At 41.8% G+C, this 14,956-nt stretch overlaps 1 protein-coding gene across 12 annotated transcripts; it reads right to left on the bottom strand.

Annotated features, from left to right (window-relative positions):
• Positions 1 to 2,391: 2,391 nt before the first annotated feature.
• LOC121856668 (keratin, type I cytoskeletal 9-like) lies at positions 2,392 to 6,893 on the bottom strand. 12 transcript variants are annotated; one of them, XM_042352334.1, is made up of 8 exons: positions 6,762 to 6,893; positions 5,438 to 5,624; positions 4,568 to 4,857; positions 4,309 to 4,360; positions 4,082 to 4,113; positions 3,766 to 3,875; positions 3,102 to 3,485; positions 2,392 to 2,859 (listed from the first exon to the last, which is right to left on the bottom strand). In XM_042352334.1, coding segments are annotated over exons 1-8 (1,317 nt in total). In that variant the 5' UTR covers positions 6,763 to 6,893; the 3' UTR covers positions 2,392 to 2,598. The 12 variants fall into 12 exon arrangements, with proteins under 12 accessions (XP_042208268.1, XP_042208270.1, XP_042208272.1 ...); XM_042352336.1 differs by having other exon boundaries at positions 3,808 to 3,875; XM_042352338.1 differs by having other exon boundaries at positions 4,610 to 4,857.
• Between the last annotated feature and the right edge of the window lie 8,063 nt (positions 6,894 to 14,956).

Here is a 14,956-nt window from a genome sequence, read left to right as displayed (position 1 = left end):
TAAAAGTTTTGCAACGACTGAGGAAAGGGAGAAATGCAATGGACTGCCGATAGCCCAGTTTGTTGGGTTTCGCATTAGTAGCCTGTCCATCTTGCATTCCCTTCATCAGCTGGTGTAGTCTTTGGTTTCCCATGTTGGTCACCTCTTCTGCCTATACTGCCATTGGGGTCTTACTGGGGCTCTGTAAGTGTGTCTGCTTGTTGCGGGCTCCACCACAGATATTTTGTTTGGGGTTTACTCCCGTAGCCTTGTGCCTACCAAGATTAATCCGCAAGGCAGCAAGGCAATGGTTGGTAGGCGCCAGGGCGTGTCCACATGCCAGCGGGCCTATGCACCATCCCTCTGGGGCCCACTGTTGCTCCGAGATCCCCTGCTGGTCTAGCCTGGGCCTACGAGGCACCCAGTTACCGTATGTTGCCACGAGGAGGACAGAAGGAGTCTTGATGGTGAAGAGGCTGTGTACTGTCAGGGGAAGACTTATGCACGTTGCTTCCCTGTTCACCACGAGGGCTAGCTAGTGGTCGTAACTGAAAGCGAGAGGAAGCAAGCAGTGATTACACCTTAACACTAACATAATGCTGCTACACTAGACACATTACACCACCCTGTGCACACACACACACACACTTAAGTATCTGTTTCGGAAGTAACGAAAATGTTGATTTAGTGTGAAAGGAAAGTTTTTTTGTAGTATTGTTTATTCAGAAGTGTGGTCTGTTTGAGGAACGCTGACCACGCCAGGAAGAGCCAGAGGGTCATGGAATAGAGACCCAACCCTGAGTCCTATCTTGGTTCTATCCTCATGACCACATGTTTGGTGTTTTGTATTAAAGCAATTTTAGTAGATATCAGATATGGAAAGGGTAGTTAAACATGCATCAATAGTTAGTTGCTTATAATTAATCCTCATACTACTAAAATTGGCCTTTGCTATTCTCAGGGTTTCGCAGACTCCCGCGAATTGTCAAATCCGCGAATAGTTTTAGCGGTCATAATATTGTATATTTGAGATACTTGAGTTACCTGTAAACAAAACCGTATATGGTACTTCTCTTGCTGGACTCGGTAATGTTGGGGGGAAGGGGAGAGGGAGGAGACTACACACACACTTGTATATATATATATATATATATATATATATATATATATATATATATATATATATATATATATATATATATATATATATATATATGATGTCTTGATAAAATCACACGGGAAAATGGAAACAACGGAGGGTCTTATTGGAAACATCTTTAGCTTTCGAGACATCTTCAGAGGCAACTGGATTACATGGACAGAGAGAGGCTTAAATATACAGGGTGACCTTAAAAACATGAGGTCAGGTCATAATGATGTCATCCACTAATCCCCACACCAACACACACGTAGAGGAGCTTAAGAGAAGGGGGGTGACGTGACTAGTCAGGTCAGGTCAAAAATAAGGGACCCACAAAATAACTATCATACATCTAGATCAAAGGTTTTCAAAGCATTTTTAACCTTGGGCCACTGACAAATAAATTTATGTAACATATTATCAGTTTTGAACTGACCATCACTAAGGTTTATTGATTTTAATTCCTTAATCAAACTAGCTTCAACCAGAAGTCTTTCTGTGACACAAGATGATTTAAATACTTCTAAGCTTTTTTCCCAAGCAATGGGATGATTATTATTCCTAACATGAACGAACAAGGCACTGCTTTCAGATGCTGTTCTGATATTATACTTATGTTGTTACCTTATGTTTCCTTTGATCTGGATGTATGATAGTTATTTTGTGGGTCCGTTGTTTCCATTTTCCCGTGTGATTTTATCAAGATTTATCTTATCCACGTTTTCATTGTGGATTTACATGAAATATATATATATATGTGTGTGTGTGTGTGTGTATGTGTGTGTGTGTGTGTGTGCGTGCGTGTGTGTGTGTGAAAGTAATATCTGTTTTGTCATGTTTATCCTCATTTATAGACATAGTTTTGCAATAGTCTTAACATTAATGAACCACTTACATTCAGTCCAATTTTGTTCTTATCTCATTGAGAAGATGCACGATGTAGCAGTCTTGTTCATAGATTGTTTACTGCAGTACCTTAGAATATTTTGTTTCCCTTTGGGTAAAACCGACTGTTTATTCTCTAAAGATTAATTTTCTTTCCAAATATTGCTGGGTTCGAACACTTAATTCAGTGTAACAATAAGAGTTTTGAGTGGCTAAATAATAATGAGAAAAATAATAATAATAACAGAGACTAATTATGCGAACACGAAAATATTTTGATTATTGGCAATACATATTGCAAGGCTTAAACTATGTTGGAACACCCGTGGGAGTGAGGGAGCCCAGTGTGGAGAGGAAGGATGATGGAAGTTGACTTACACACACTATTTCAAACAGTAATTTTATTTAAATAATTAATATCAAAGCTTCTCCTTTTCACTGTAAGACTAAAAGGTTTATACATGTATTTCCACTTCACAAGTACAGAGATGAACTGGCACTAAGCAAATTTGGACGCCAAAATGTTGTCTTCTGCTTTTAAACAAGTGAACATGGTTTACATGATATACTCAGTTTTATATATTAGAAACCCTTCACCGGCTATGCCATAGGCAGCAGGTATTAAAGAACGAATTACTCCAAAATTTGCCAAGGGTAACGTTAAACTCTAGCAAAAATATCCAATCTTTCACCGCAACATTTTCCGTTATGTTTACCGCTGTTTCACCGTAGCCATCTAACGTCTGCTGAGGGTTGAATATGCTGGGGTAGTACTCTCCAGACCAGCTGCAGGCGTTGCCGTTGGTGCACTCACTTACCATAATAACTTCCACCACTGGATGGTCGAGGACGCACTTTAAGAAGGAGATACACGCATAAATAAAAAAAAAAAATAATAAAAAATAAAAAATTATATATATATATATATATATATATATATATATATATATATATATATATATATATATATATATATATATATATATATATATTGAAACAGTGACCTATAGCATTATATTCATCACATAATTCAGTATTCAATCAGCTAGACAGTTAACTTATTTTTTAACCTTAAGTCCTAAGTTCATAGTCATACCTTTGGATGAGCTGGCGGAGGCGGAGGCAGAACTGAAACTGCCAGCCGATGCATGGCTTCCAGCACTACTACTACCAAAACCTCCAGAGCCACCGGACGCAAAGCTTCCCGATGATCCACGGCCTCCAGAACCAGCTGATCCACGGCCTTTGGAGCCACCAGAAGGGAAGAGTCCCGCAAACCCTGAGGAACCACGACCTCCTGAGGACCCATGGCTTCCAGAACCTCCAGAACCGTAGGCGCCTGAGGACCCAAAGCCTCCTGAACCACTAGAACCGGAGGCGCCTGAGGACCCAAGGCCTCCTGAACCACTAGAACCGAAGGCGCCTGAGGACCCAAGGCCTCCTGAACCACTAGAACCGGAGGCGCCTGACGACCCATGGCCTCCTGAACTACCAGAACCCAAAGCCGCCTGAAGACCCAAGGCCTCCTGAACTACCAGAACCAAGCCGCCTGAAGACCCAAAGCCTCCTGAACTACAGAACCGAAGCCGCCTGAGGACCCAAGGCCTCCCTGAACCACTAGAAAGGCGCCTGACGACCCCATGGCCTCCTGGAACTACCAGAACCAAAGCCGCCTGACGACCCGGCCTCCTGAACTACCAGAACCGAAGCCTGAGGACCCAAGGCCTCCTGAACACTAGAACCGGAGGCGGACCCATGGCCTCCTGAACTACCAGAACCGAAGGCTCCTGAGGACCCAAGGCCTCCTGAACTACCAGAACCGAAGCCGCCTGAAGACCCAAGGCCTCCTGAACTACAGAACCGAAGCCGCCTGACGACCATGGCCTCCTGAACTACCAGAACCAAGCCGCCTGACGACCCATGGCCTCCTGAACTAAGCCAAAGCCGCCTGACGACCCATGGCCTCCTGAACTACCAGAACCGTAGGCGCCTGAGGACCCAAGGCCTCCTGAACCACACAGGAACCGGAGGCGCCTGAGGACCCAAGGCCTCCTGAACCACTAGAACCGGAGGCGCCTGACGACCCATGGCCTCCTGAACTACCAGAACTGAAGCCGCCTGGAAGACCCAAGGCCTCCTGAACCGAAGCGCCTGAAGACCCAAGGCCTCCTGAACTACCAGAACCAGAAGCCGCCTAGGCCTCCTGAACTACCAGAACCGAAGCCGCCTGACGACCCCATGGCCTCCTGAACTACCAGAACCGAAGCCGCCTGACGACCCAAGGCCTCCTGAACTACCAGAACCAGAAGCCGCCTGAAGACCCATGGCCTCCTGAACTACCAGAACCGAAGCCGCCTGAAGACCCATGGCCTCCTGAACTACCAGAAGAAGCCGCCTGCAGACCCAAGGCCTCCTGAACTACCAGAACCGAAGGCCTGCAGACCCAAGGCCTCCTGAACTACACAGAACCGAAGCTGCCTGAAGACCCATGGCCTTTTGAACCACTAGAACCGAAGGCGCCTGAGGACCCAAGGCCTCCTGAACCACTAGAACCGGAGGCGCCTGAGGACCCAAGGCCTCCTGAACCACTAGAACCGAAGGCGCCTGACGACCCATGGCCTCCTGAACTACCAGAACCGAAGGCGCCCGAGGACCCAAGGCCTCCTGAACCACCAGCACCGAAGCCGCCTGAGGACCCAAGGCCTCCTGAACCACCAGACCCGAAGGCGCCCGAGGACCCAAGGCCTCCTGAACCACCAGCACCGAAGCCGCCTGAGGACCCAAGGCCTCCTGAACCACCAGACCCTAAGCCGCCTGCGGAACCATGACTGCCAGAGCCTTTACCACCAGATCTGTAAAAAGAACAGAGTAAAGAAAATAAACAAATGTGAAGGGGAGACAAAATATTTATGAACGAATATTAAACGATTATTTTAACGACACAACTGTATTCACTATATTAATATGAAGTGAATATTTATAAAATACTTTTAGAAGAAAAGACATTTTATTATCGCTAAGTAGAAAGTGTCTATTAAGTTTCTTTTAGAATAGTACTACATGCGTAAATCACAGTGTCTGTTTGTTTGTCTGCTCAAAGTTGGCATGGCGACGCACTTGCACCCTAGTAGTGCCCACAAGGTGAAATTTTGTGGTTGTCCCCAGTGGTCGGCACCTCACCCCCCCAAACTGAAACTCCCTCGTTTAAGTCTGTATTAAATGCGAGTATTACTTGACATCAACACTAAGGATTCTGAACCTATTATGTGCACCTTAGCCGGGTATCTTCTCAGAGACTTACGAGGTCTGTAACTGAGGATTGTCTTCATTTGGCTCTACCTAAAAATGTCTGCCAATAAGAGAAAAATCAACCGTTGTATTTACTAGACTGTAAGTACATGTAATTTGTATGTATGTATGTCAGCCACCCACCCTGCTAAAGCACCGGATCCAGCAGAACTAAATGAGGAGGAGCTGGAAGATGACGCTGCTGACGACGCTGCTGACGATGCCGCTGACGATCTCCTGGACCCTCCGCTGTACGAGTAGGTCTTCTTGGCTGGCCAGTGGGCGCAACAGACCCCCACTAGCCCCACCATGACGACCATAGACACGCGCACTGGAGAAAAACAGAGAAATTATAAATATAGTTTACACCCATTTTAATATTTTAAATCTCATAAACTTATCGTTCTATTTTTTATACAATTTTGATAATAATAATAATAATAATAATGATAATAACAATAATAATAAAAATAATAATAATAATAATAATAAATATAACGATAATAAACAATAGATGCATTAATACCAGGTGCAAAACCATTACACAATCCCGCACCCGCTAAGGACCAGCTAAGACTCGACATTCTTCAAACTTAAGGTTGTGCGTTTCGTGAGGAAATCGATTACGATTTAAATCATCACCCCAAAATGAGATCAGAGGCCGAGGTGGTGTGGTGGGAGCGGGGCGGGGCTGGAAAGGAAGGGGAGGGGCGGGGCGAGGAGGGGAGGGGGTTGATGGAGAACCTCTCCGCCCCTCCTTCCATCCCTTGGGACGTTCTTCTCTGCATGAGGAGACTGCATATTCAATTTCTTCAACCGTGTAATGCAATGAAATTTATGGTTTTACACACACACACACACACACACACACACACACACACACATACATACACACACACACACATACATACACACACACACACACACATACACACACACACACACATACACACACACACACACACACACACACACACACACACACACACACACACACACACACACACACATACATACACACACACACACACACACATACATACACACACACACACACACACACACACACACATACACACACACACACACACACACACACACACACACACACATACACATACATCATTACATACATCATACTGAACATTTCTCACATAAAACATGCGGACACAGGTATTATGCTAAACCCAAACAGATGCCCATGCAGAGTTCACTTGGTGCCACCATTTTGACCTTTTGTTGTTACTTAAAGCAGCTGTAAACAAACTCTAATGGTTTTGTCATCAGCTGACACTGTAATTTTGAGAATTTTTATTGAATTTGGTGTATTAGCATTTAATAATACTCTTATTTGTAACTTATGTAGATGTATGGTGAAAAACCTATTGCGGAAGCTTCAGTCTTAGGCGGAGCTGAGAGTAACTCTGCAGAAGTAATCTAAAAGCTATCCAAACAAGATGAGACTTACTGGCGATGGTTTGTTGAGGTTTCACAGATCAGCAGCCGAAGTTCCTTAAATTCAGGTCCACAAACTCACTACTGTGGTGCGTTACCTCTGTCCAGAGCCGCAGGTCCACTGTGTTTAACAGCACTCCTTCCCCGGCCTTATATATAGCCCTCGCCCTGCGCTGAATGGTAGCAGGATGTTGGATTTTCCCGGTCTCCCCAGAGGGCGCCGCGGTTGGTCGACCGGTTCCTCGATTTATACTCGCAGATCATCTTTCATTTGATTTCAAGAACGTGCCCCATGAGTCCAGGGACCCACATAGGACGCACACAATAAAAAAATCAATGCTATTTATAAATATCTAAGTAATTATAGCCCGTATAATGTTCACAAACTGTATTTTTAGTCTAATTATTGTCCGCAGCTTATAGTGATCTGTATACTCAACACACAACAGAAACATTTACATGCATCATGAAGATCCTGAAGCTCTCTTTTATCTGCCTAAAATTTACACAATACATCGGATTGTCATTGTTTTTTTTTCTTATTCTGGTTAGGCTTCAGGTCAAGGTGGTTAAGGTTAGCCTCGTCGACCGTGACTTTGCTGAGTGTTAAAGTTGCATTACGGGATTAATGGCTGAAGTGTCTGCCATTATTTACTATCAGCTATCGACTTTTAAGTACTGGGAGAGAAACAAGAGAACTGCCACCTACGGGGGCTGTGCCGACACCAGCTCCTGTACTCCTGCCTCTAGTAAGATAAATGAACATTAAGGATATTATTAGGCAGTGCTTTTGTGCTCAACATAAGAAGACCTGCAAGTTATATACAGAAGGAAAAACATGTGTTGACAGAGTTCCCATTGTCAAGATAAGTGAAGAATAACAGTACTGAAGCTGGACCCCACCTGAGGGACTTTCTTGTACTTCTTTTAGACGCATAATTCCATCTCGTAATTAATAAAGTATATTTATCTCCAGGTACAAAACTCACTTTTAGATACAGTCTTTACGCGGTTTTTATATCAAGAACACAAGTATATTATTTTGTTTCGATCTTTAATCCGACCCACGTCCTCAGGTGTTACACAACAGCTCCTCGCCATTGTTAACTCTCTCACGACACGTCAGGGCTTCACCGAGTTTATTCTTGGCGATACCTCACTAGGATTACATGACAGTGCTATCACCTTTAACACATATACAGTGATGATAATAACTCCAACAAGAGCGTTTTAATACTAGTGTTTTAAGTTGCTTAGAGACAGTATCCACCAATCAGTAGGAGACTGTGCTTTAGAACGAAAATGTTGTAACGGAAAGACATACAGTATTAGAAAAGTACCTCCTGCAGCACCACTAAACGATCCTAGAAATGTTATGGTTAGGTTAAATTAGGTAAGGTAAAGAAGGGTTAGGTTGGGCCAAGTTCTGTGTCCAGGGTTCAGAATACAGTATTAGTTACAGGGTTTCTCTTGCATATTATGAAGTTAGAAATGATAAATAAAATGAGAGAGTAAGATAAATGTTTCTGCTAATGATCGTAGATTTAGTTCATCAAAGATACACCTTCTCCAATATTTTTATTTTTATTTCTTTGTCCAGTAAGTTCGTTAATGCACCTGTGTGTGTGTGTGTGTGTGTGTGCGTGTGTGTGTGTGTGTATGACTCTCACTCTTAGAGATTTAGACCCGAGCTGAAGCGTCTACGATGTTTATGTTTTGTGATTTGTTATTGTTGAAACATATATTGTGATGAGAGAGAGAGAGAGAGAGAGAGAGAGAGAGAGAGAGAGAGAGAGAGAGAGAGAGAGAATATTCTATGGACTCTAATCGTGTTTTGTATATACTGAGACAAGTTGTTATATGTACGATAGAGATAACCACTTTTCTGTCTGATTGAAACTTCTACAACCAAAACAATATCATCTTTTTTAGCCTTACACCTTAGATACAGAACTTATCTTTTTAAATGTCCGGGTGTGTGTGTAGTCCAGTGTGTGTGTGTGTGTGTGTGTAGTCCAGGGTGTGTGTGTGTGTGTGTAGTCCAGGTGTGTGTGTGTGTGTAGTCCAGGGTGTGTGGGTGTGTAGTCCAGGGTGTGTGTGTGTGTAGTCCAGGGTGTGTGTAGTCCAGAGTGTGTAGTCCAGGGTGTGGGTGTAGTCCAGAGTGTTTGTGTGTAGTCCAGAGTGTGTAGTCCAGGGTGTGTGTGTGTAGTCCAGAGTGTGTAGTCCAGGGTGTGGGTGTAGTCCAGAGTGTGTGTGTGTGTAGTCTAGAGTGTGTGTGTGTGTAGTCCAGAGTGTGTGTGTGTGTGTGTAGTCCAGAGTGTGTGTGTGTGTGTAGTCTAGAGTGTGAGTCCAGAGTGTGTGTGTGTGTGTGTAGTCCAGAGTGTGTGTGTGTGTGTAGTCTAGAGTGTGGCTGTAGTCCAAACACAGAGTAATGTTTTTGAGGAAGATAAAGTAAGTGCAGATACCAATAACCAGCAGACCATGGAGACCTGTGGAGTGATCCTCAACCTATACCAGGGTTAGATCTGGGATTCCCTCACACCCCCCTGACGTAATCTCTATCCCCCACACCCATCTCACTGGCCTGTTGGTTTGAGGTCAGTGCCTGTGTTATGATTATGACACAAATTAGTGAATTTTCAGTGCTGTCTTCATAATAAGTTTGAAAATATGCCGATGCTAAAAGCGGCTGAATATATATACAAAAAATAAACACAAAAAGATCAATGGATTCCCAACTAGGAAAAGAGTTGGATCACTTGAGAATTACTCCCCCTGCTTCACCTTAAAATTAACCACTTTAACGTTAACCTAATCTAACCTAACCTAACACCCTCCCATCCACCAGGTAGTGTTAGGGTGTTTAATCTGATGGCTAATCTACAGGTGATCCGAGGAGTTTACCATAAGACACTGGCAGGAAAGTTGCTTATATTGTGTTTTGTTTATATCTGACCGTTAAAAATGACACTAATCACGCCTGACCGTAAGAGCCACTCTCCGCGGTGAAGAACCTCCAGTGTTGTAACCCAAGCAGATGGGAGCGACTTTGTATTGTCTTGGATGATAAAAATTCTTTAGCTTTCGCCTAAGAAGATGGTGGATGGATAGATAGATAGATAGATAGATGGCTAGATAGACGGCTAGATAGATAGATAGATAGATGGATGGTTAGATAGATAGATAGATTAATTAATAAATAGACTTACAGGTAAATCATATAGACAGAGAGAGACAGAAATACTCGGATGGAAGATAAACAATTTTACACCACACGTGATCAGTAAGGTACCAGTATACCTGTAGATTAGGTTAGGTTAGGTTAGGTTAGGTACCTGTAATAGAGCAGTAAGGTATAGCTGTACGTGACCCGAAGCTACAATTGTATATCCACACTTACATCCCTCTTTCGGGTCTTCCTGAACGGTCTGAGTGGATTTCCCTCTACCCGACCGCACCGGACAGCAACCTGACCTCAAATGACCTAGTTGGTCTGGGCTTTTCCCACAATACAAGCCCCAATACTCTACCACATCCCCCTTCCACCATCACGACCAACTCCAACTGCAGGATTTGACTGTGTTAATGAGACTTATGGGATGGTTGGGGAACTTTACGCCTGGGGCTAAGGAGCAAAAAACGTGAGAGAAATGATTGCCTTGGTAGGATATATAGAGGTTAAAGGGGAGGGGAGGGAGCGAGAACAATGGCTAGATATAGGAGAGAGAGAGAGAGAGAGAGAGAGAGTGGTAATTTATCTGCAATATGTAAAAAACAAAAAAAACAAAAAACATACCTAATTTTTATATGACAAAGATCAAGAAATGTATGGGAAATAATGAGGTTTCCTTTATTCACGTAACTACTGCTTCACCTAATACTAGTGTTATAATTCTCACCATTACCTATACTAACACTGTTACCAATACTTCTTCTAGCAATAAACCTTGATAAATATTACCATTATTTTTTCTGCGATCAACGTCAATAAAGTCACCCTCGCCATCACACAAGACAAGATGATGACACTCAGTAAACAAGACCACCGCAGTCACGAATTTATTAAACATTGAGTCACATCCGCCTGCTGGTGTATAGGATTCGTTTCTTAAATTCCACTGTGGTCCTGATTTTTAAAGGTTATTGCGTTAGTTTTTTCTTCTGTAAATAAGAGAGCGTACTTTTTATGGTTGAGTCTCTATCAATGCGACTATTTCTGCATTCTAGTTCCAATAAGCCATTTAGAACTATCCTCAGATCACCATTAGGGGATGATTTAACGTACAAATTTCCGAGATAGTGGTCCAAGATTCTCAGTCAGGGGTGAGTAGTGACGCTAACTCACCAAACATGACAGGTGTAGCCGCTCGTGGTTCGTCACTCGTAAAACTGGGTGTAACTTACGTCTGGTCTCTTGTCTGGGTTAAAAACTCTTGTCAACAATTTTACCTTTATGTTATATCGTGTCATACTGAGGAAGTTATCAGTACATGCTGTTTATAGGTGACTAGTGGCGTCAACATTTTGTTTCCCAGATTATGTTAAATATATATAATATCATTGAGGGCGACGAAGCAAAAACCGGTTCTTCCTTAACCAAATGTTTTACTTTAGTTTTGATATCCTGAAGGAAGTGTATGACGATGTTTGTATTGGCGTGCTGAGAATTTGTTAGTAAATATTCTGAGTCGTCCGTGCAAACAATAATGAGTGAGAATATAAATAACTGCCCTGTAAGTTACTATGGCGGGTGACGGAGTATTGGCTTATTCTTACAAATAGTATTTATTATATTATTATAGTGTTTATATAAGGCTTTAAGGAGAATCTAAGAGCCTTATGTAAAAGTGGTTCATTTTCTGAGAGCTGGAGAATATAATGGGGATGTTAGGGAGTTAGTGGGACTGAGAACCTAATGGGGAAAAAATCCTGATTTATTATTTTATTATATGTTGTTTTAAAGATGACCACAACACTCGGTGACCCCAACAGTAAGATTTTAGGCTAGGTCTCTCTTATGTCCAGGTGAAGGCACCGCGTCTATGATACTGTCAACATTTGGGAATTACTTTACCTGTACTGGGGGGATCGGTGGTAGAAGCGGTACCGTTCTTGCCTCGCAAGCGAGATGTCCCGGGTTCGATTCCCGGGCCGGTGGAAGTTGTTTGGACTTACTTCCTAGCCCCCATTAGTCCCTGTTCACCTAGCAGTAAAGTAGGTACCTGGTGTAAGTCGAAAGTTGCGAATTCGTATTCAGGGACAAGTTGTTGGAGCTTCCAATAACTTGAGAACATAAACCACTGACTCTTCAGGCTTCTACGCCCTTGACTCTTCAGGCTTCTAAGCCCTTAACTCATGAGACATAAAGGCAAGCATGAACTTAGCATGCTTCCCTGTTGGGCGCTGTAAACGCTTCTGCGCTTCACCTTACACAATGTACCTGTACTGTTATACTTCATGTTTACTCCTATCAATGTTATTTATTTGTTTTTTAAAGTTGAATATGAACTTGAAACTTAAGATGACGTGGGTAAGCTGGGTGTTACATTTTTCACCGTAAAGTCATTCAGTAACGAGATCGTCATTCATCGCTAAGTGACATCATTCAGAAAACAGTTACGTCATGTGATTCAACAGTAAGTCATGGAGTTCAATATTGACATTATTTCCCTTAGTAACTGTGGGGCATCTTGTTCACGTAATGTATAATCGTAAAGACTTGAATTTCCTGAATCATCTGGATACACTTAACACACTCCACCTTAATGAGATACGCACATAATATTGAACTGTGGTGATATCCGGCAGGCGGCTTCTATTTTTACCCTATTCCTGTACATATTAACCAGCTCAGTGAGAGACGGGACAAGGTGGACGATCCTCTCTGGTGGCAATGTCCTCAGGCCAGATGCCGCTACTTACTGATATTATCGTATTCCATAAATTTTTTCGAGATGTTAAGTTTATGAATCTGATGATGTAGAAGGATAAAAATGGCTACTGATTTTATTTATTATTAAGCCGTAGTTATTTAAACGCTGGCTACAACACACTGACTTATAACCCTGATAATAATAGAAGCATTTGTTATTGTTTTAATGAACTATACAGGTAGAGTATCTCAGCGCCCAAGATCTACAAGCCTGAGTCTCTACACTCAGACAATACTTCTTATAGATTTCTAAACATGACTCACGCTTACAACCTTTAAGGCTTCATCCTCCTGTGTGTGTCAACCTCACTCACTGGTAACATGAAATTACCCACAGGAAATATATTGCCCCATCATCCACACAATATATGTATGTATGTATGTATGTACTGTGTGGTGCAGGTTGAATCAAGGCTCTTTAGTGCGTAAGGTGTGAGCCATCCTGATGACACTTGTATACCTGTATGGTTATCACTGTATGATTTCTGTACCTGGACTTGTATGTTCAATACACAAACACTACTCACTATTACTGTGCCTCACTATCATGTAACACAGAAAACAAACATAGGCCTATTTGTCTGTTTCACTCTTATCAAAACTTAACAATGTACGTCAATTAAATATTTTGTAATATAAAATTATTTCTCAGAGGAAGAAATATTTCAACAAAATATAGAGACAGGCCTAAATGACTGGCCAGGGAAGTCCTACCTACTAGGTGCTTATGAGGTAGTGTTGTCCTCTAAGGGCCAGGGGAAGGGTGGGGGGCGGCTAACGAGTTTATAATTTGCCAGTCATAGGCACCGGATTCACCATGACTAGCAAGGTTTTTTTTTATGGTATAAATAGGGATAAAATAACGCATTTAGATTCACTGTACAGAAATGTCAAACTGTAAAGACAGACTCCACCTTAGCCCTCATTTTCTCCGCTAAGTGCTGTTAGTATTGGTAGAGTCTCAGTGTAGTTTTCATGCCTTTTTAAACTTCATTTCTCTCTTTTCCTCATCACAAAATACGAGGAAAATTTAACTTTACGAACTTTGAAAAATACGGGCTCTGGGTCTCTGAATGCAGGCGCCAAAATAACACTAAGGATATATTGTAATCGTGTACGTCCTCTTACGATAAGGATGCTGCATAAAATTATAAACACGTGAAATCCTGTGAATCCGGTTCATGTTGCGTCAAGCTTACGTCTGTGTTCCGGCTGCCCAGATGATCTCTGACCTAGGTTGACCCTCACCCTGGTCAAGGTACTGATTCTCCTCCACACACACACACACACACACACACACACACACACACACACACACGGGCTCTAAATATCTTCTTGCTACACCTGGTAATCTTTATTCACTATTTTACCTATTATTCGTATTCATATTATTGATATCATTATTGTTGCCATTCTATAACAAAAATTACCATTGTTTCATAATTTTATCCATATTTATTATTGTTATTATCAATACTATTAAATTTTTATTATATTTTTACTTTAACTTGACTCTCAATCTATTTTTTTCAATTTGTTATACTTTTTTCTCATTACAATAACGTATCAAATTACTTACTGATGATTATAGCTATTATTTACTTATCTTATGTTGCCACGTTTTATAAGCACGACTCTCCTATATCTGCCAGGTATATAAAGGTGTTAATTAAGTTTATCGGACGTTCACCTGATGAAACAAACCACTGATTTTCTTTTCATATTTGGCTTTAATAATTCAACAGATACATTAAAGAAAAAGAAAAAGAAAATTATAAAGTAAAATGCAAACTCGAGAGAGAGATCAATATGTAAACAAAAAATAATGAAAGTCTAATATGATTAAAAGATAAATGAAGGTACAGACAAATCAATTAATGAGTCAGTAAATAAACGAGTGAATAAAAATATAAACAAATTAATAAATGAATTAAGGGATGAACAGATAAACAAATCAATGAATAAAAAGATCGATAAAAATAAATAAAATAAACTAAATACAACGAAAGAATATTAATATCTTCAAGGTCTCCAAACGGTGACGTCACTAAGGTGCTGACGTCATGAAGATGTTGACGTCATTGTGGAGGCTGAATAAAAACTGGTAGGGAGAGACGGAGATAAAGTTGACCAGGAAGAGAGAACAAAGAGATGAGGACGAAATAGGTACCAGGCGGGAGGGAGGGAGAGATAAAAGGGAGGGAAGAGAAAGAAAAAGAAAAGAGGGAGGGAGAGAAGATTGTGTCGAGGTATAAGATGGAGAAGGTGATTGAGAG

This window comes from Homarus americanus, unplaced genomic scaffold (assembly GCF_018991925.1).
Source record: "Homarus americanus isolate GMGI-L3 unplaced genomic scaffold, GMGI_Hamer_2.0 scaffold23939, whole genome shotgun sequence".
Classification (NCBI taxonomy): domain Eukaryota; kingdom Metazoa; phylum Arthropoda; class Malacostraca; order Decapoda; family Nephropidae; genus Homarus; species Homarus americanus.
Note: the sequence above shows the minus strand (reverse complement) of the source record. Positions and strands in the feature narration are given on the sequence as shown.

Bases quoted from the DNA above. Each gene is read 5' to 3' on its own strand.
- LOC121856668 (XM_042352334.1), bottom strand. The intron at 4,114-4,308 runs GTTCTGGTAGTT...AGGCGGCTTCAG, and splicing joins GGGTCTTCAGGCGGCTTCTG to TTCTGGTAGTTCAGGAGGCC. The intron at 3,486-3,765 runs GCCATGGGTCCG...GTAGTTCAGGAG, and splicing joins CGGTTCTGGTAGTTCAGGAG to GCCATGGGTCGTCAGGCGCC.